Source organism: Petromyzon marinus (genome assembly GCF_048934315.1).
Source record: "Petromyzon marinus isolate PM22_M1 ecotype Great Lakes invasive population chromosome 70 unlocalized genomic scaffold, UKy_Petmar_22M1.pri1.0 chr70_unloc.2, whole genome shotgun sequence".
Taxonomy (NCBI): domain Eukaryota; kingdom Metazoa; phylum Chordata; class Hyperoartia; order Petromyzontiformes; family Petromyzontidae; genus Petromyzon; species Petromyzon marinus.
This window is the reverse complement of record NW_027422604.1, coordinates 918,164-938,940: the sequence shown is the minus strand read 5'-3', so window position 1 is coordinate 938,940 and position 20,777 is coordinate 918,164. Positions and strand designations below refer to the sequence as shown.

Here is a 20,777-nt window from a genome sequence, read left to right as displayed (position 1 = left end):
TCGTCGTGAAGGGGGGGAGTGGGGGGTTATTTAGCCCCTCCCACTCGCCCCTTCATCGTGGAGGGGGGGTTATTTAGCTCCTCCCACGCCCATATTTAGCCCCTCCCAGTCGCCCCTCCCACTCGCCCCTTCATCGTGGGGGCAAGGGGGGGGATTATTTAGCCCCTCCCACTCGCCCTTTCGTCGTGGAAGAGGGGGGGGGCTAAAGGGGGGTGTTATTAAGTTCCACCACCTCCCCCCTTAAAGTCCACGCCCCCATTAAGCCCCTCCCACTCTCCCCGCCCCCCTCCCCCACCGCCGCCCCCCCCCCAGCGTCGCGCGCGCCGGGCGATGCCCCAGCCAAAGATGGCGGCGGCGGAGAGGGCGAGCGCGCGCGCCGACAACAACAACAACGACGACAACAACAGCAGCAGCGGCAACAACAACAACAACAGCGGCGGCGGCGGCAACAACAGCGAGAGCAGCAACAACAACAACAGCAGCAGCAGCAGCAGCAGCCACCATCGCGCCGTCAGCGGAGAGAACAGCAGCAGCGGCGGTGGCAACAACAACAACGGCGGCGGTGGTGGTGGTTGTGGTGGTGGTGGTGACAGCAGCAGCAGCGAGAAAGACAACGACAAAGGAAGCGGCTGTAGTAGTCACAACAGCAGCAGCAACAACGTTGTTGTTGTTGGTGGTGGTGGTTGTGGTGGTGGTGCTGCTGGTGGTGGTGGTAACGGCAAGAACGGCGGCGGCGGCGGGAACGGGAGCGAGGGTGGCGGTGAAGGCGGCGGCGGCGGTCTCAGCTCACACGAGCGGGAGTCGATCCGAGCCCTCGACAGGTGAAGAGTCGCTGGTGGTGGTGGTGGATGAGGGGATTGGTAGCTCACCTCTTCACTCCGTGGTGGTGGATGAGGGGATTGGTAGCTCACCTCTTCACTTCGTGCTGGTGGTGGTGGTGGATGAGGGGATTGGTAGCTCACCTCTTCACTTCACTCCGTGGTGGTGGTAGTGGATGAGGGGATTGGTAGCTCACCTCTTCACTTCGTGCTGGTGGTGGTGGATGAGGGGATTGGTAGCTCACCTCTTCACTTCACTCCGTGGTGGATGAGGGGATTGGTAGCTCACCTCTTCACTTCGTGCTGGTGGTGGTGGATGAGGGGATTGGTAGCTCACCTCTTCACTTCGTGCTGGTGGTGGTGGATGAGGGGATTGGTAGCTCACCTCTTCACTTCACTCCGTGGTGGTGGTGGTGGATGAGGGGATTGGTAGCTCACCTCTTCACTTCACTCCGTGGTGGTGGATGAGGGGATTGGTAGCTCACCTCTTCACTTGGTGGTGGATGAGGGGATTGGTAGCTCACCTCTTCACTTGGTGGTGGATGAGGGGATTGGTAGCTCACCTCTTCACTTGGTGGTGGATGAGGGGATTGGTAGCTCACCTCTTCACTTGGTGGTGGATGAGGGGATTGGTAGCTCACCTCTTCACTTGGTGGTGGATGAGGGGATTGGTAGCTCACCTCTTCACTTGGTGGTGGATGAGGGGATTGGTAGCTCACCTCTTCACTTCGTGCTGGTGGTAGTGGTGGATGAGGGGATTGGTAGCTCACCTCTTCACTTCACTCCGTGGTGGTGGTGGATGAGGGGATTGGTAGCTCACCTCTTCACTTCGTGCTGGTGGTGGATGAGGGGATTGGTAGCTCACCTCTTCACTTCGTGCTGGTGGTGGATGAGGGGATTGGTAGCTCACCTCTTCACTTCGTGGTGGATGAGGGGATTGGTAGCTCACCTCTTCACTCCGTGGTGGTGGTGGATGAGGGGATTGGTAGCTCACCTCTTCACTTCACTCCGTGGTGGATGAGGGGATTGGTAGCTCACCTCTTCACTTCGTGCTGGTGGTGGTGGATGAGGGGATTGGTAGCTCACCTCTTCACTTCGTGGTGGTGGATGAGGGGATTGGTAGCTCACCTCTTCACTCCGTGGTGGTGGTGGTGGATGAGGGGATTGGTAGCTCACCTCTTCACTTCACTCCGTGGTGGATGAGGGGATTGGTAGCTCACCTCTTCACTTCGTGCTGGTGGTGGTGGATGAGGGGATTGGTAGCTCACCTCTTCACTTCGTGGTGGTGGATGAGGGGATTGGTAGCTCACCTCTTCACTCCGTGGTGGTGGTGGTGGATGAGGGGATTGGTAGCTCACCTCTTCACTCTGTGCTGGTGGTGGATGAGGGGATTGGTAGCTCACCTCTTCACTCCGTGGTGGTGGATGAGGGGATTGGTAGCTCACCTCTTCACTTCGTGGTGGTGGATGAGGGGATTGGTAGCTCACCTCTTCACTTCGTGGTGGTAGTGGATGAGGGGATTGGTAGCTCACCTCTTCACTTCACTCCGTGGTGGTGGATGAGGGGATTGGTAGCTCACCTCTTCACTTTGTGGTGGATGAGGGGATTGGTAGCTCACCTCTTCACTTCGTGGTGGTGGTGGATGAGGGGATTGGTAGCTCACCTCTTCACTTCACTCCGTGGTGGATGAGGGGATTGGTAGCTCACCTCTTCACTTCGTGCTGGTGGTGGTGGATGAGGGGATTGGTAGCTCACCTCTTCACTTCACTCCGTGGTGGATGAGGGGATTGGTAGCTCACCTCTTCACTTCGTGCTGGTGGTGGTGGATGAGGGGATTGGTAGCTCACCTCTTCACTTCGTGGTGGTGGATGAGGGGATTGGTAGCTCACCTCTTCACTTCGTGGTGGTGGTGGATGAGGGGATTGGTAGCTCACCTCTTCACTTCGTAGTGGTGGATGAGGGGATTGGTAGCTCACCTCTTCACTTCGTGGTAGTGGATGAGGGGATTGGTAGCTCACCTCTTCACTTCGTGGTGGTGGTGGATGAGGGGATTGGTAGCTCACCTCTTCACTTCGTAGTGGTGGATGAGGGGATTGGTAGCTCACCTCTTCACTTCACTCCGTGGTGGATGAGGGGATTGGTAGCTCACCTCTTCACTTCGTGCTGGTGGTGGTGGATGAGGGGATTGGTAGCTCACCTCTTCACTTCACTCCGTGGTGGATGAGGGGATTGGTAGCTCACCTCTTCACTTCGTGCTGGTGGTGGTGGATGAGGGGATTGGTAGCTCACCTCTTCACTTCGTGGTGGTGGATGAGGGGATTGGTAGCTCACCTCTTCACTTCGTGGTAGTGGATGAGGGGATTGGTAGCTCACCTCTTCACTTCGTGGTGGTGGTGGATGAGGGGATTGGTAGCTCACCTCTTCACTTCGTAGTGGTGGATGAGGGGATTGGTAGCTCACCTCTTCACTTCACTCCGTGCTGGTGGTGGTGGTGGATGAGGGGATTGGTAGCTCACCTCTTCACTTCGTGGTGGTGGATGAGGGGATTGGTAGCTCACCTCTTCACTTCACTCCGTAGTGGATGAGGGGATTGGTAGCTCACCTCTTCACTTCGTGGTAGTGGATGAGGGGATTGGTAGCTCACCTCTTCACTTCGTAGTGGTGGATGAGGGGATTGGTAGCTCACCTCTTCACTTCACTCCGTGCAGGTGGTGGTAGTGGATGAGGGGATTGGTAGCTCACCTCTTCACTTCGCTCCGTGCTGGTGGATGAGGGGATTGGTAGCTCACCTCTTCACTTCTCTCCATGGTGATGGTGGATGAGGGGACTGGTAGCTTACCTCTTCACGTCTCTTCCCGTGGTTCATGGTGGATGACAAGGGGATTCTTATTCCGCACCTCGTCAGCCTCCCATGTGTTGATGATGGGCGATTGGTGTGGCCTCTGGATTGTTGGGGGTGGGTGTGGCGAATTGACGAGGAAAGGTGAAAGCCTCCCGAGATTCACCTCGTCCGCCGGAGCAAACGCGGTCAAATCATCTTCGTCCTTCACCTCGTCTTGTCGCACCTACAACCCAGCGCCTACAATAACCACATGCAACTAGCACCATCCACATGCAACTAGCACCATCCACATGCAACAACTACCTACTAACAACCACCGCTATCCAGATACATCTCTCACTAACCACATGCAACAACTACCTACTAACAACCACCACTATCCAGATACATCTCTCAATAACCGCATGCAACTAGCACCATCCACATGCAACAACTACCAACTCAAACCCACCACTAACCAGATACATCTCTCACCATCCACATGCAACAACTACCTACTAACAACCACCGCTATCCAGATACATCTCTCACTAACCGCATCCAACAACTACCTACTAACAACCACCACTATCCAGATACATCTCTCACTAACCGCATCCAACAACTACCTACTAACAACCACCACTATCCAGATACATCTCTCACTAACCACATGCAACATGCACCATCCACATGCAACAACTACCAACTCAAACCCACCACTAACCAGATACGACTCTCACTAACCACATGCAACAACTACCTACTAACATCCACCACTATCCAGATACATCTCTCACTAACCACATGCAACAACTACCAACTAACAACCACCGCTATCCAGATACATCTCTCACTAACCGCATCCAACAACTACCTACTAACACCCACCACTAACCAGATACATCTCTCACTAACCACATGCAACAACTACCTACTAACATCCACCACTATCCAGATACATCTCTCACTAACCACATGCAACAACTACCTACTAACAACCACCACTAACCAGATACATCTCTCACTAACCACATGCAACAACTACCAACTAACAACCACCACTAAACAGATACATCTCTCACTAACCACATGCAACAACTACCAACTCAAACCCACCACTAAACAGATACATCTCTCACTAACCACATGCAACAACTACCAACTCAAACCCACCACTAAACAGATACATCTCTCACTAACCACATGCAACAACTACCTACTAACACCCACCACTATCCAGATACATCTCTCACTAACCACATGCAACAACTACCAACTCAAACCCACCACTAAACAGATACATCTCTCACTAACCACATGCAACAACTACCAACTCACACCCACCACTAACCAGATACATCTCTCACTAACCACATGCAACAACTACCAACTCAAACCCACCACTAACCAGATACATCTCTCACTAACCACATGCAACAACTACCAACTCAAACCCACCACTAACCAGATACATCTCTCACTAACCACATGCAACAACTACCAACTCACACCCACCACTAACCAGATACATCTCTCACTAACCACATGCAACAACTACCTACTAACACCCACCACTATCCAGATACATCTCTCACTAACCACATGCAACAACTACCTACTAACAACCACCACTAACCAGATACATCTCTCACTAACCACATGCAACAACTACCTACTAACACCCACCACTATCCAGATACATCTCTCACTAACCACATGCAACAACTACCTACTAACAACCACCACTAACCAGATACATCTCTCACTAACCACATGCAACAACTACCAACTAACACCCACCACTAACCAGATACATCTCTCACTAACCACATGCAACAACTACCTACTAACACCCACCACTAACCAGATACATCTCTCACTAACCACATGCAACAACTACCTACTAACAACCACCACTAACCAGATACATCTCTCACTAACCACATGCAACAACTACCAACTAACACCCACCACTAACCAGATACATCTCTCACTAACCACATGCAACAACTACCTACTAACACCCACCACTATCCAGATACATCTCTCACTAACCACATGCAACAACTACCAACTCAAACCCACCACTAACCAGATACATCTCTCACTAACCACATGCAACAACTAGTTACTAACAACCACCACTATCCAGATACATCTCTCACTAACCACATGCAACAACTACCAACTCAAACCCACCACTAACCAGATACATCTCTCACTAACCACATGCAACAACTACCTACTAACACCCACCACTATCCAGATACATCTCTCACTAACCACATGCAACAACTACCTAATAACAACCACCACTAACCAGATACGACTCTCACTAACCACATGCAACAACTACCAACTCAAACCCACCACTAACCAGATACATCTCTCACTAACCACATGCAACAACTACCTACTAACACCCACCACTAACCAGATGCATATCTCACTAACCACATGCAACAACTACCTACTAACAACCACCACTATCCAGATACATCTCTCACTAACCACATGCAACAACTACCAACTAACAACCACCACTATCCAGATACATCTCTCACTAACCACATGCAACAACTACCTACTAACAACCACCGCTATCCAGATACGACTCTCACTAACCACATGCAACAACTACCTACTAACACCCACCACTAACCAGATACGACTCTCACTAACCACATGCAACAACTACCAACTAACAACCACCACTAACCAGATACATCTCTCACTAACCACATGCAACAACTACCAACTCAAACCCACCACTAACCAGATACGACTCTCACTAACCACATGCAACAACTACCTACTAACAACCACCACTAACCAGATACATCTCTCACTAACCACATGCAACAACTACCTACTAACAACCACCACTAACCAGATACATCTCTCACTAACCACATGCAACAACTACCAACTCAAACCCACCACTAACCAGATACATCTCTCACTAACCACATGCAACAACTACCTACTAACAACCACCACTAACCAGATACATCTCTCACTAACCACATGCAACAACTACCAACTCACACCCACCACTAACCAGATACATCTCTCACTAACCACATGCAACAACTACCAACTCAAACCCACCACTAACCAGATACATCTCTCACTAACCACATGCAACAACTACCTACTAACACCCACCACTATCCAGATACATCTCTCACTAACCACATGCAACAACTACCAACTCAAACCCACCACTAAACAGATACATCTCTCACTAACCACATGCAACAACTACCAACTCACACCCACCACTAACCAGATACATCTCTCACTAACCACATGCAACAACTACCTACTAACAACCACCACTAACCAGATACATCTCTCACTAACCACATGCAACAACTACCTACTAACACCCACCACTATCCAGATACATCTCTCACTAACCACATGCAACAACTACCTACTAACAACCACCACTAGCCAGATACATCTCTCACTAACCACATGCAACAACTACCTACTAACAACCACCACTAACCAGATACATCTCTCACTAACCACATGCAACAACTACCTACTAACACTCACCACTAACCAGATACATCTCTCACTAACCACATGCAACAACTAGTTACTAACAACCACCACTAACCAGATACGACTCTCACTAACCACATGCAACTAGCACCAACCACATGCAACTACCACTAAGCACATGCAACTACAAACCACATACAGCTACCACTAAAGACTTGCGACCACCACCAATCACGTAATTACCAACAATCCACCCACCATAATCCACCTGTTAACTATCAACTAACTAACCACTACAAGTAAAACCACCCACCTACCCACCACACCTGCTCAGCTAACCACAACTACAAGCGACTCACCTACTCACGATAACTATTAACCACCCACCTACTCACTATAACTACCAATTAGCTAATCGCTACATCGACCAATCATCCACCTACTCGCCACCACCACATCATCACTTCAACAATAGTTGACATCACACATGAACACTCAAAACTAAAGTTCACCTCGTGTCAACCTCGCGAAGGGAAAACAAAATCCATTCACCTCGTCAACACCAACGCGTGACGATGTTTATTTGTGAACAGCACCACCATCATTATCCTTGGTTGACGATGTGAGAGAGGGCCTTGGGGGAGGGGGGCGGGGGTTGGTGAATGGTGGTGGTGATTTTGGTGGAGGGCTGGTGGTGTTGGAGTTAGCGTTGGTGGTTTTGGTGGTGTTGGAGTTAATGTTGGTGGTTATGATGGTGGTGGAGTTGGTGGTTCTTATGGCGGTGTTTGGCGTTGGTGGTTATAATGGTTTTGGTGGTGTTGGCGGAGGCTACGATGGTAGTGGTGGTGGAGTTAGTGTTGGTGGTTATGGTGGTGGTGGAGTTAGTGTTGGTGGTTATGGTGGTGGAGTTAGTGTTGGTGGTTATGGTGGTGGAGTTAGTGTTGGTGGTGGTGGTGGAGTTAGTGTTGGTGGTTATGGTGGTGGTGGAGTTAGTGTTGGTGGTTATGGTGGTGGTGGAGTTAGTGTTGGTGGTGGTGGTGGAGTTAGTGTTGGTGGTGATGGTGGAGTTAGTGTTGGTGGTTATGGTGGTGGTGGAGTTAGTGATGGTGGTTATGGTGGTGGTGGCGGAGGCTACGGTGGTAGTGGTGGTGGAGTTAGTGATAGTGGTTATGGTGGTGGTGGAGTTAGTGATGGTGGTTATGGTGGTGGTGGAGTTAGTGTTGGTGGTTATGGTGGTGGTGGAGTTAGTGTTGGTGGTTGTGGTGGTGGTGGAGTTAGTGATGGTGGTTATGGTGGTGGTGGAGTTAGTGATAGTGGTGGTGGTGGAGTTAGTGATGGTGGTCATGGTGGTGGTGTTGGTGGAGGCTACGGTGTTAGTCGTGGTGGAGTTAGTGATGATGGTTATGGTGGTGGTGGAGTTAGTGATGGTGGTTATGGTGGTGGTGGAGTTAGTGTTGGTGGTTGTGGTGGTGGTGGAGTTAGTGTTGGTGGTTGTGGTGGTGGAGTTAGTGTTGGTGGTTGTGGTGGTGGTGGTAGAGTTAGTGTTGGTGGTTGTGGTGGTGGTGGAGTTAGTGTTGGTGGTTGTGGTGGTGGAGTTAGTGTTGGTGGTTGTGGTGGTGGTGGAGTTAGTGATGGTGGTTGTGGTGGTGGTGGAGTTGGTGATGGTGGTTATGGTGGTGGTGGAGTTAGTGATGGTGGTTATGGTGGTGGTGGAGTTAGTGTTGGTGGTTGTGGTGGTGGTGGAGTTAGTGATGGTGGTTATGGTGGTGGTGTAGTTAGTGATGGTGGTCATGGTGGTGGTGGAGGCTACGGTGTTAGTGGTGGTGGAGTTAGTGATGATGGTTATGGTGGTGGTGGAGTTAGTGATGGTGGTTGTGGTGGTGGTGGTGGAGTTAGTGTTGGTGGTTGTGGTGGTGGTGGAGTTAGTGATGGTGGTAGTGGTGGTGGTGGAGTTAGTGATGGTGGTCATGGTGGTGGTGGAGGCTACGGTGTTAGTGGTGGTGGAGTTAGTGATGATGGTTATGGTGGTGGTGGAGTTAGTGATGGTGGTTGTGGTGGTGGTGGAGTTAGTGTTGGTGGTTATGGTGGTGGTGGAGTTAGTGATGGTGGTGGTGGAGTTAGTGTTGGTGGTTATGGTGGTGGTGGAGTTAGTGTTGGTAGTTGTGGTGGAGTTAGTGATGGTGGTGGAGGCTACGGTGGTAGTGGTGGTGGAGTTAGTGTTGGTGGTTATGGTGGTGGTGGAGTTAGTGTTGGTGGTTGTGGTGGTGGTGGAGTTAGTGATGGTGGTTATGGTGGTGGCGGAGGCTACGGTAGTAGTGGTGGTGGAGTTAGTGTTGGTGGTTATGGTGGTGGTGGCGGAGGCTACGGTGGTAGTGGAGTTAGTGATGATGGTGGTGGAGTTAGTGTTAGTGGTAATGGTGGTGGCGGAGGCTACGGTAGTAGTGGTGGTGGAGTTAGTGATGATGGTTACGATGGTGGTGGTAGAGGCTATGGTGGTGATGGAGGCTATGGTGGTAGTTGGAGTTCGTGTTGGTGGTTATGGTGGTGGTGGTAGAGGCTATGGTGGTAGTTGGAGTTCGTGTTGGTGGTTACAATGGTGGTGGTAGAGGCTATGGTGGTGATGGAGGCTATGGTTGGTTACGATGGTGGTGGTGGAGGCTGTGGTGATAGTGACAGTCGCGGTGGCTGTACTTTTGGGAATAGTGTTGTTGGTGGTGGTTAGCGGTTGTTAGTTCCATGCTGTTGTAGCGTTTCGCTATGGGTGTTGGCTCGTGTGTGTTGGGGTATGAGCAATTGATTGGTGGCGAGTGCCTGTCTTTTGAATGGGTGTTTTGCCTACGTGTGTGCGTGTTGTCTATACAGGTCGACTGTGTCTCTAATGAGTACACAGTGCGGTGTGTGTAGTAAACATCGCCACCGGGGGGAGACAAAGGCGGCCGGGCGGGCGTGGGTTGCTGGCCACCCACCCACCCCCTCGTGTGCCACAGTGCCGGTAGCCTTCACAGCTGCTGCTCGCTAACAGCACTTGCCCCTACAGCCTGTTAGAGGCTACACGGGGGATCTTTGTCATATACAGTACCTGTGAACTGTATGTGGGGCACGTTACACGTCTCCCAGTGTGTCTATGTCAGTGTGTGTGTATGTCAGTGTGTCTATGTGTGTGTGTCAGTGTGTGTACGCGTGTTGTGTGGTGTGTCTATGTCAGTGTGTGTATGTGAGTGTGTGTCTGTCAGTGTGTGTGTATGTCAGTGTGTGTGTGTCAGTGTGTGTATGTGTGTCAGTGTGTGTATGTGTGTGTGTATGTGTGTGTGTCAGTGTGAGTATGTCAGTGTGTGTGTATGTCAGTGTGTCTATGTGTGTGTGTGTATGTGAGTGTGTGTCTGTCAGTGTGTGTATGTGAGTGTGTGTCTGTCAGTGTGTGTATGTGAGTGTGTGTCTGTCAGTGTGTGTATGTGAGTGTGTGTCTGTCAGTGTGTGTATGTGAGTGTGTGTCTGTCAGTGTGTGTATGTGAGTGTGTGTCTGTCAGTGTGTGTATGTGAGTGTGTCTGTCAGTGTGTGTCTGTCAGTGTGTGTATGTGAGTGTCTGTCAGTGTGTGTCTGTCAGTGTGTGTATGCGTGTTGTGTCTACCTGTGTGGGGAGCGGTGGTGCAATGGTTAGCGCGCTGCCCCTCCTACCTACCCGGCGATCCGAGTTCGATTCCCGGCTCACAGCCAACAGCACCAGTGACGATTATCTGAATTGCCTCCGGGCCTCCTCCCCTAGGTCGACTCAGTCTCAAATGAGTACCTGGTGCGGTGTGTGTAGTAAACATCGCCACTGGGGGGAGACAAAGGCGGCCGGGCGTGGTTGCTGGTCACCCACCCCCTCGTGTGCCACAGTGCCGGTAGCCTTCACATGCGCTGATACTCGCTAACAGCACTTGCCCCTACAGCCTGTTACAGGCTACACGGGGGATCTTTGCCCTTGTGTATGGTAGGGCCGTATGTCTCTGTGTATTGTAGACACGTGTCTATGTAAGTGGTACGGATGTGTAATCGACTGTGTCTGTGTGCATCTGTCTGTCAACTTTCCTGTCCGCTTGTGTGTCTCTCTGAGCCTCCGTCTCGTCTCTCTTCTCGCTGAACTCTCGGTGTCTCTGTGTCTCTTTTGTTCGTCTGTCTGTGTCTCCGTGTCTCTGTGTCTTGTCTCCCACGCCCCTCGTTCCCACCACCGTGTCTAACTTCCACGTCTATCTCCACGTCTGTGTCCTCCGTGTCTATCTCACGCTCTCCTCTCCCGTCTGTCCCCACCAACCCTACCCCACCGACCCCACGCCACCAACCCTACCCCACTAACTCTGCCCCACCGACCCTGCCACACCGATCCCGCCACACCAACCTACCCACCAACCTACCACACCAACCCACCACACCAACCCACCACACCAACCTTACCCCACCAACCCTACCCCACCAACCCTACCCCACCAACTCTACCCCACCGACCCTACCACACCAACCCCACCACACCAACCTACCCACCAACCCCACCACACCAACCTACCCACCAACCTACCACACCAACCCTTACCCAACCTACCCTCTACCCCACCAACCTACCACACCAACCTACCACACCAACCTACCCACCAACCCTTACCCAACCTACCCACCAACCTACCCACCAACCTACCACACCAACCCACCACACCAACCTACCACACCAACCTACCCACCAACCTACCCACCAACCCACCCCACCAACCCTTACCCAACCTACCCTCTACCCCCTTCCCTTCATCACCCTCAGCTGCCTCTTCGGATTCACTCGGCCGGGCCCCGAGGAGGCGGCTCGGCGGACCCTGCTCGCCAAGGTGAGGCGCGTCCTCACCCGGCAGGCCAAACTATCCGAGCGGCGCTGTCACCCCGTAGTGTGGCCTCGGGGCCTATGACCACCACCCCACATCTCTCGGGGGGTGGGGTTCGGGTACCCCCTTCGCTCACCCCCACTCGAGGGTGTTGGGCGGGTGGGGACCCCCTTGTAACCACGTGGGGAGGGAGGGAGGAGGGGAGAGACGTTAACCGGAGCTGCGCGTCGTCTCTGGGTGTACTTTTGATTAAAATCTCAGCGCCATAATGGCCGCTCGCTGTAATTGCGAGCTAAGATGGCGCGGTGGGAGGGGGAGGGGGGGGTGGTGAGGGGTGGGGGTGGTGAGCGTGAGGTGGTGAGCGTGAGGTGGTGAGTTGGCGGGGGGGGGGGGTAACGCGGGTGTCGCCCGTGGTGAGTGTTCTCGCGCGAAGTTTGTCGCGTGTGGTGAGTTGGTGAGTGTCACGGGGGGTGAGTGGTGAGTGACGCGGGGTGAGTGACGCGGGGAGACGGGGGTGGTGAGTGAGTGTGGTGAGTGGGTGTGGTGAGTGTGGTGTTAGTGAGTGTGGTGAGTGAGTGTGGTGGTAGTGAGTGTGGTGAGTGAGTGTGGTGAGTGAGAGTGGTGAGTGGGTGTGGTGAGTGAGTGAGAGTGGTGAGTGGGTGTAGTGAGTGAGTGAGTGGTGAGTGAGAGTGGTGAGTAAGAGTGGTGAGTGAGTGTGGTGGTAGTGAGTCTGTCAGTGGTGGGGGAGGGGTGAGCGTTGGGTGGTTGGTGATTGACGCGGGGTGAGTGTAGCGGGGAGACGGGGGTGGTGAGTGAGAGTGGTGAGTGAGTGTGGTGAGTGAGTATGGTGAGTGAGAGTGGTGAGTGAGTGTGGTGAGTGAGAGTGGTGAGTGGGTGTAGTGAGTGAGTGAGTGTGGTGAGTCAGTGTGGTGGTAGTGAGTGTGGTGGTAGTGAGTGTGGTGGTAGTGAGTGTGGTGGTAGTGAGTGTGGTGAGTGGGTGTAGTGAGTGAGTGAGAGTGGTGAGTGAGTGTGGTGGTAGTGAGTGTGGTGGTAGTGAGTCTGTCAGTGGTGGGGGAGGGGTGAGCGTTGCGTGGTTTGGTGAGTGACGCGGGGTGAGTGTAGCGGGGAGACGGGGGTGGTGAGTGAGAGTGGTGAGTGAGTGTGGTGAGTGGTGAGTGGGTGTAGTGAGTGAGTGTGGTGAGTGAGTGTGGTGGTAGTGAGTCTGTCAGTGGTGGGGGAGGGGTGAGCGTTGCGTGGTTTGGTGAGTGACGCGGGGTGAGTGTGTCACGGGGTTTGCTGTGCTGGTGAGTGGGGGGTGATGGTGAGCAGGATGTTAGTTTCGTGATGTGTTTCGTTGCAAGATGGATTATGCCTCGGTGTTGGAGGTAGGCATGTTCGTGTAGGGTGTGGACGAGGCTGTTGGATGGGTCCGTGTTCGCGTTGGGATATTGGTGGCTTGTGTGATGGGGATAAGGGGGTGTTAGTTGGTAGTGGGGAGCCACGGTGGCTATGAGATGTTGACTACCTCGCCTGGTATACAGGAGGTCGTGGGTTCGATCCCGACCCTTACGACGCCTGCTTTAAATTTTCGGAGTTTGCGTCTCTCTCTCTCTCTCTCCGTGTTCGCGTGGATTTTTCCCCCCCTCTGCATTTATAATAAACAACATGCGTGATGATAAGTCACTTTGTTGAGATATAATTTGTGATAGAGTTACATAGCTCAGTGTAGCCTTACCTGCTAAAGTAAAAATAGTTTTTAGTTTAGTGTGATGGCCTGTGATGGGGTCAGGGGTGATGGTTGGTGTGTGATGGGGGTAGGGGTGATGGTTGGTGTGTGATGGGGGTAGGGGTGATGGTTGGTGTGTGATGGGGTAGGGGTGATGGTTGGTGTGTGATGGGGTAGGGGTGATGGTTGGTGTGTGATGGGGTAGGGGTGATGGTTGGTGTGTGAAGGGGGTAGGGGTGATGGTTGGTGTGTGATGGGGTAGGGGTGATGGTTGGTGTGTGATGGGGTAGGGGTGATGGTTGGTGTGTGATGGGGGTAGGGGTGATGGTTGGTGTGTGATGGGGGTAGTGGTGATGGTTGGTGTGTGATGGGGTTTGGGGTGATGGTTGGTGTGTGATGGGGTAGGGGTGATGGTTGGTGTGTGATGGGGGTAGGGGTGATGGTTGGTGTGTGATGGGGGTAGGGGTGATGGTTGGTGTGTGATGGGGGTAGGGGTGATGGTTGGTGTGTGATGGGGGTAGGGGTGATGGTTGGTGTGTAATGGGGGTAGTGGTGATGGTTGGTGTGTGATGGGGGTAGTGGTGATATGGGGGTAGGGGTGATGGTTGGTGTGTGATGGGGGTAGGGGTGATGGTTGGTGTGTGATGGGGTGATGGTTGGTGTGTGATGGGGGTAGGGGTGATGGTTGGTGTGTGATGGGGTGATGGTTGGTGTGTGATGGGGGTAGGGGTGATGGTTGGTGTGTGATGGGGTGATGGTTGGTGTGTTATGGGGGTAGGGGTGATGGTTGGTGTGTGATGGGGTAGTGGTGATGGTTGGTGTGTGATGGGGGTAGGGGTGATGGTTGGTGTGTGATGGGGGTAGGGGTGATGGTTGGTGTGTGATGGGGGTAGGGGTGATGGTTGGCGTGTGATGGGGGTAGGGGTGATCGTTGGCATGTGATGGGGGTAGGGGGTGATGGTTGGTGTGTGATGGGGTTTGGGGTGATGGTTGGTGTGTGATGGGGGTAGGGGTGATGGTTGGTGTGTGATGGGGGTAGGGGTGATGGTTGGTGTGATGGGGGTAGGGGGTGATGGTTGGTGTGTGATGGGGGTAGGGGTGATGGTTGGTGTGTGATGGGGTTAGGGGTGATGGTTGGTGTGTGATGGGGGTAGGGGGTGATGGTTGGTGTGTGATGGGGGTAGGGATGATGGTTGGTGTGTGATGGGGGTAGGGGTGATGGTTGGTGTGTGATGGGGGTAGGGGTGATGGTTGGTGTGTGATGGGGTTTGGGGTGATGGTTGGTGTGTCACGGGGGTAGGGGTGATGGTTGGTGTGTGATGGGGGTTGGGGTGATGGTTGGTGTGTGATGGGTGTAGGGGTAATGGTTGGTGTGTGATGGGGGTAGGGGTGATGGGTGGTGTGTGACGGGGTTAGGGGTGACGGTTGGTGTGTGATGGGGGTAGGGGTGATGGTTGGTGTGTGATGGGGTTTGGGGTGATGGTTGGTGTGTGATGGGGGTAGGGGTGATGGTTGGTGTGTGATGGGGGTAGGGGTGATGGTTGGCGTGTGACGGGTTAGTGGTGTTTCTCGATACAGTCGTGGTGTAGAGTTCCACAAACGACTCGCCGATAGCCACAATAGCGGATAGCAAGTTCGTGAGTAACGAGGAAAAACTGCCTACACCTGCAGCATTGCCCCCCGCCGTCAAACCACTGCGGACCGTCTGAGAAACACAGCAGCATCCTCGGTAGCATTGCACTGTGGGAATAATAGCGTCTACATCATGTGGCCTAAATTGCTTTCAAATGCTTGTGCAGTCAGAGGGCCCATGTACGTTTTGTTTGTGGCGGAGCAGTGGTTTAGACATCAAGCCCCCTGGTGGCCTTTAGTGGGGTCCCCTGGTGGCCTTTAGTGGGGCCTCCTGGTGGCCTTTAGTGGGGCCTCCTGGTGGCCTTTAGTGGGGCCTCCTGGTGGCCTTTAGTGGGGCCCCCTGGTGGCCTTTACTGCGACCCCCTGGTGGCCTTTAGTGGGGCCCCCTGGTGGCCTTTAGTGGGGCCCCCTGGTGGCCTTTAGTGGGGCCCCCTGGTGACCTTTAGTGGGACCCCTGGTGGCCTTTAGTGGGGCCCCTGGTGGCCTTTAGTGCGACCCCCTGGTGGCCTTTAGTGGGGCCCCCTGGTGGCCTTTAGTGCGACCCCTGGTGGCCTTTAGTGCGACCCCCTGGTGGCCTTTAGTGGGGCCCCCAGGTGGCCTTTAGTGGGGTCCCTGGTGGCCTTTAGTGGTGCCCCCTGGTGGCCTTTAGTGGTGCCTCCTGGTGGCCTTTAGTGGTGCCCCCTGGTGGCCTTTAGTGGGGCCTCCTGGTGGCCTTTAGTTCACCCCCTGGTGGCCTTTAGTGGGGCCCCCTGGTGGCCTTTAGTGCGGCCACTGGTGGCCTTTAGTGGGGCCCCCTGGTGGCCTTTAGTGGGGCCCCCTGGTGGCCTTTAGTGGGGCCCCCTGGTGGCCTTTACTGCGACCCCCTGGTGGCCTTTAGTGGGGCCCCCTGGTGGCCTTTAGTGGGGCCCCCTGGTGGCCTTTAGTGGGGCCCCCTGGTGACCTTTAGTGGGGCCCCCTGGTGACCTTTAGTGGGGCCCCCTGGTGATGTCCAAACCCAGTGGATTAAAATGCGTGGTGGACCCCTCGCACTGCCGATGACTTCTCATCGGCGAACGTGGACCCCACCCAACCCCCTCCTGAGAAATGAGCGAAGAGCACTGGGGGTTCTTTTTAGTGCTTGGCGGCTGCGATTCATTTCCACGCGATGATGAGAAGCCGCCAACCCCTGGCGATCGTTTGTTGGCAGCCAGGTGGCACCAACGACGCTTGTGCCACGCAAGGTGCACGTTGAGGCCACGTGAAGTGTCGAACGCCCGCTGGCAGGAGGTCACGGGGCAGACCCAGCGGGGGTGTTCACGGGTCGACCGACTGAGATGACTGGCCGATGCACCCACCTGTGCCCCCTGCTGTGGCAACCCGCTGTGCTTTAGCCACCCGGCGCTCCGCTCGTTGTTGTGAGTGTTCGCTCCTCCGCCCTTCGTTGTTGTTGTTGTTGGAGGGCGACTGCCTCCAACCTCCAGGCAGCAGCAGCAGCGTCCTTCACGAGCCTCCACCCCTCGCTCCGCACTGCCTGCCTCTGAGAACGCCGTAGGTATCAGCAGGAAGTCGGAAGCCACTGCGTTGCCCCCGGTGACGATAGCAATGTTAAGTGTTCATTTCGTGCATTTGCTTTCATCGCTATTATTTTTCGCAAGCGTGGTCTGCGGTAGTTTGGCAGGATAGGTGGGTGCCGGGCAGGTGGGAGGCAGGGGGGCGGTGACGATGTTACTGTGCTCAATCCCCATTGACTAACTCGCTGTGTAAGTCAAAACAATCAAATGTGTATACTTATATGGGGTGCCTCCGGTGGCTAGGAGATGTTATCTCCCTCGCCTGGTATGCAGGAGGTCGTTGGTTTCAATACCGACCCTCACGATGCCTGCTGCTGTATATTTGGAGTTTGCGCGTCTCTCTCTCTCTCCTCCCTCTCTCCCTCCGCCTGTGGTCACGTGGATTTTTCTCCCAAGTCCTCCGGGTTTTTTTTTCCCTCCACGTTCGGAATCTGTCACCGCGCGTTTTGGAGTGCAGCGATCCCTCGCAGGCCATGCGTTTTTGCCTACCACGCTTTGAAGTTACCCACTCATCACATTGCGTATACCGTTTTTGCCTACCACAATTTCAAGTTACCCACTCATCACATTGCGTATACCGTTTTTGCCTACCACAATTTCAAGTTACCCACTCATCATAATGCGTATACCGTTTTTGCCTACCACAATTTCAAGTTACCCACTCATCACATTGCGTATACCGTTTTTGCCTATCACAATTTCAAGTTACCCACTCATCATAATGCGTATACCGTTTTTGCCTACCACAATTTCAAGTTACCCACTCATCACATTGCGTATACCGTTTTTGCCTACCACAATTTCAAGTTACCCACTCATCATAATGCGTATACCGTTTTTGCCTACCACAATTTCAAGTTACCCACGCATCACATTGCATATACCGTTTTTGCCTACCACGCTTTGAAGTTACCCGCTCATCACATTGCGTATACCGTTTTTGCCTACCACAATTTCAAGTTACCCACTCATCACATTGCGTATACCGTTTTTGCCTACCACGCTTTGAAGTTACCCACGCATAACGTTGCGTATACCGTTTTTGCCAACAATGATGGTTTTCTGGAGCCTAACCCCTATCTTCTGTAAGCCTTTAGTCTTGCAAACCGCGGTTTTGCCAAACCACGGGGGTTTTCAGGAAGCTAACAACAACCCCCCACGGTCGGAGTCGGTGAGGGATTGCCATATTTGGCCGCTAGAAATTTCTACGTGATGATGATAAGCGACCTTGTTGAGCCATCATGTTGTGATAGCAAGGGCGCTTCTGAAAAAGAGCTACATTGTAGCTCAGTGGGGTCTTACCTGATAAATAAATACTTTGGTTATAGTATGGGTTTCGATACGTATGGGTTTCTGTGGGACTCTGTGGGTCTCCGATTCTATACGAGTCTCTAAATCTCTGTAGGTCAATGGGTCTCTAGAGTGTATGGGTCTGTGGGTCTATGGGTCTCTACGAGTTTATAGAAACTCGAGTATTTTGTAAATGTCCACGTGGTGATGAATAACGCCGCTTCGTTGAGCTGGCATTCGTTATAGGCTAACTACATAGCATATCAGTGGGGCCTTACACCTGGTAAAATAAATAAGTAATATTTTAAAATACTTTTTTTTTTAAAACACGCTTTAATGAAATGTATCGTACGAGTAATGGAAGAACTCCCCACTACTATAGAAAGTGGCCTGAAGCTTGCCATAACGTAAGGGACCGTGGTGATTTTCAGTCAACGTGAGTTGAGCGTGGTGGTACAGTGTTGAGTCTACGGTCAGTGCTGAGTCTACGGGCAGTGTTGCGTTCGTGGTACAGTGTTGAGTCTATGGTACAGTGTTGAGTCTATGGTACAGTGTTGAGTCTATGGTACAGTGTTGAGTCTGTGTTAGTGTTGTGTCGGGTACAGTGTTGAGTCGGGTACAGTGTTGAGTCGGGTACAGTGTTGAATCTGGTACAGTGTTGAGTCGGGTACAGTGTTGAGTCGGGTACAGTGTTGAGTCGGGTACAGTGTTGAGTCGGGTACAGTGTTGAGTCGGGTACAGTGTTGAGTCGGGTACAGTGTTGAGTCGGGTACAGTGTTGAGTCGGGTACAGTGTTGAGTCTGTGGTACAGTGTTGAGTCTGTGGTACAGTGTTGAGTCTGTGGTACAGTGTTGAGTCTGTGGTACAGTGTTGAGTCTGTGGTACAGTGTTGAGTCTGTGTTACAGTGTTAAGTCTGTGTTAGTGTTGTGTCAGTGGTACAGTGTTGAGTCTGTGGTACAGTGTTGAGTCTGTGTGCTACAGTGTTGTGTCAGTGGTACAGTGTTGAGTCTATGGGCAGTGTTGCGTTCGTGGTACAGTGTTGAGTCTATGGTACAGTGTTGAGTCTATGGTACAGTGTTGAGTCTGTGTTAGTGTTGTGTCGGGTACAGTGTTGAGTCGGGTACAGTGTTGAGTCGGGTACAGTGTTGAGTCGGGTACAGTGTTGAGTCGGGTACAGTGTTGAGTCGGGTACAGTGTTGAGTCGGGTACAGTGTTGAGTCGGGTACAGTGTTGAGTCTGTGGTACAGTGTTGAGTCTGTGGTACAGTGTTGAGTCTGTGGTACAGTGTTGAGTCTGTGGTACAGTGTTGAGTCTGTGGTACAGTGTTGAGTCTGTGTGTTACAGTGTTAAGTCTGTGTGTTAGTGTTAAGTCTGTGTTGGTGTTGTGTCAGTGGTACAGTGTTGAGTCTGTGGTACAGTGTTGTGTCAGTGGTACAGTGTTGAGTCGGGTACAGTGTTGAGTCGGGTACAGTGTTGAGTCGGGTACAGTGTTGAGTCGGGTACAGTGTTGAGTCGGGTACAGTGTTGAGTCGGGTACAGTGTTGAGTCGGGTACAGTGTTGAGTCGGGTACAGTGTTGAGTCTGTGGTACAGTGTTGAGTCTGTGGTACAGTGTTGAGTCTGTGTGTTACAGTGTTGAGTCTGTGTGTTACAGTGTTGAGTCTGTGTTAGTGTTGAGTCTGTGGTACAGTGTTGTGTTAGTGGTACAGTGTTGAGTCTGTGTTACATTGTTGAGTCTGGTACAGTGTTGAGTCGGGTACAGTGTTGAGTCGGGTACAGTGTTGAGTCGGGTACAGTGTTGAGTCGGGTACAGTGTTGAGTCGGGTACAGTGTTGAATCGGGTACAGTGTTGAGTCGGGTACAGTGTTGAGTCGGGTACAGTGTTGAGTCGGGTACAGTGTTGAGTCGGGTACAGTGTTGAGTCGGGTACAGTGTTGAGTCGGGTACAGTGTTGAGTCGGGTACAGTGTTGAGTCGGTTACAGTGTTGAGTCGGTTACAGTGTTGAGTCTGTGTGTTACAGTGTTGAGTCTGTGTGTTACAGTGTTGAGTCTGTGTGTTACAGTGTTGAGTCTGTGCTACAGTGTTGAGTCTGTGGTACAGTGTTGAGTCTGTGGTACAGTGTTGAGTCTGTGTTACAGTGTTGAATCTGTGTGTTACAGTGTTGAGTCGGGTACAGTGTTGAGTCTGTGTTACAGAGTTGAGTCTGTGGTACAGTGTTGAGTCTGTGTGTTACAGTGGTGAGTCTGTGTGTTAGTGTTGAGTCTGTGTGTTACAGTGGTGAGTCTGTGTGTTAGTGTTGAGTCTGTGTTAGTGTTGAGTCTGTGTGTTACAGTGTTGAGTCTGTGTGTTAAAGTGTTGAGTCTGTGTGTTACAGTGTTGAGTCTGTGTGTTACAGTGTTGAGTCTGTGTGTTACAGTGTTGAGTCTGTGTGTTACAGTGTTGAGTCTGTGTGTTACAGTGTTGAGTCTGCGTGTTAGTGTTGAGTCTGCGTGTTAGTGTTGAGTCTGTGTTAGTGTTGAGTCTGTGTGTTACAGTGGTGAGTCTGTGTGTTACAGTGGTGAGTCTGTGTGTT

General features: G+C 52.4%; 1 protein-coding gene across 1 annotated transcript in view; it reads left to right on the top strand.

Annotated features, from left to right (window-relative positions):
• The first annotated feature begins 277 nt into the window (after positions 1–277).
• LOC142908107 (histone demethylase UTY-like) overlaps positions 278–20,777 on the top strand; it is a 163,249-nt gene continuing 142,749 nt past the window's right edge. Inside the window, exons 1-2 of the mRNA XM_076058334.1 lie at positions 278–821; positions 11,949–12,012. Of these exons, the coding sequence (XP_075914449.1) occupies positions 331–821; positions 11,949–12,012 (555 nt within the window). The 5' untranslated portion in view covers positions 278–330. The remainder of the gene's footprint in view (positions 822–11,948; positions 12,013–20,777) is intronic.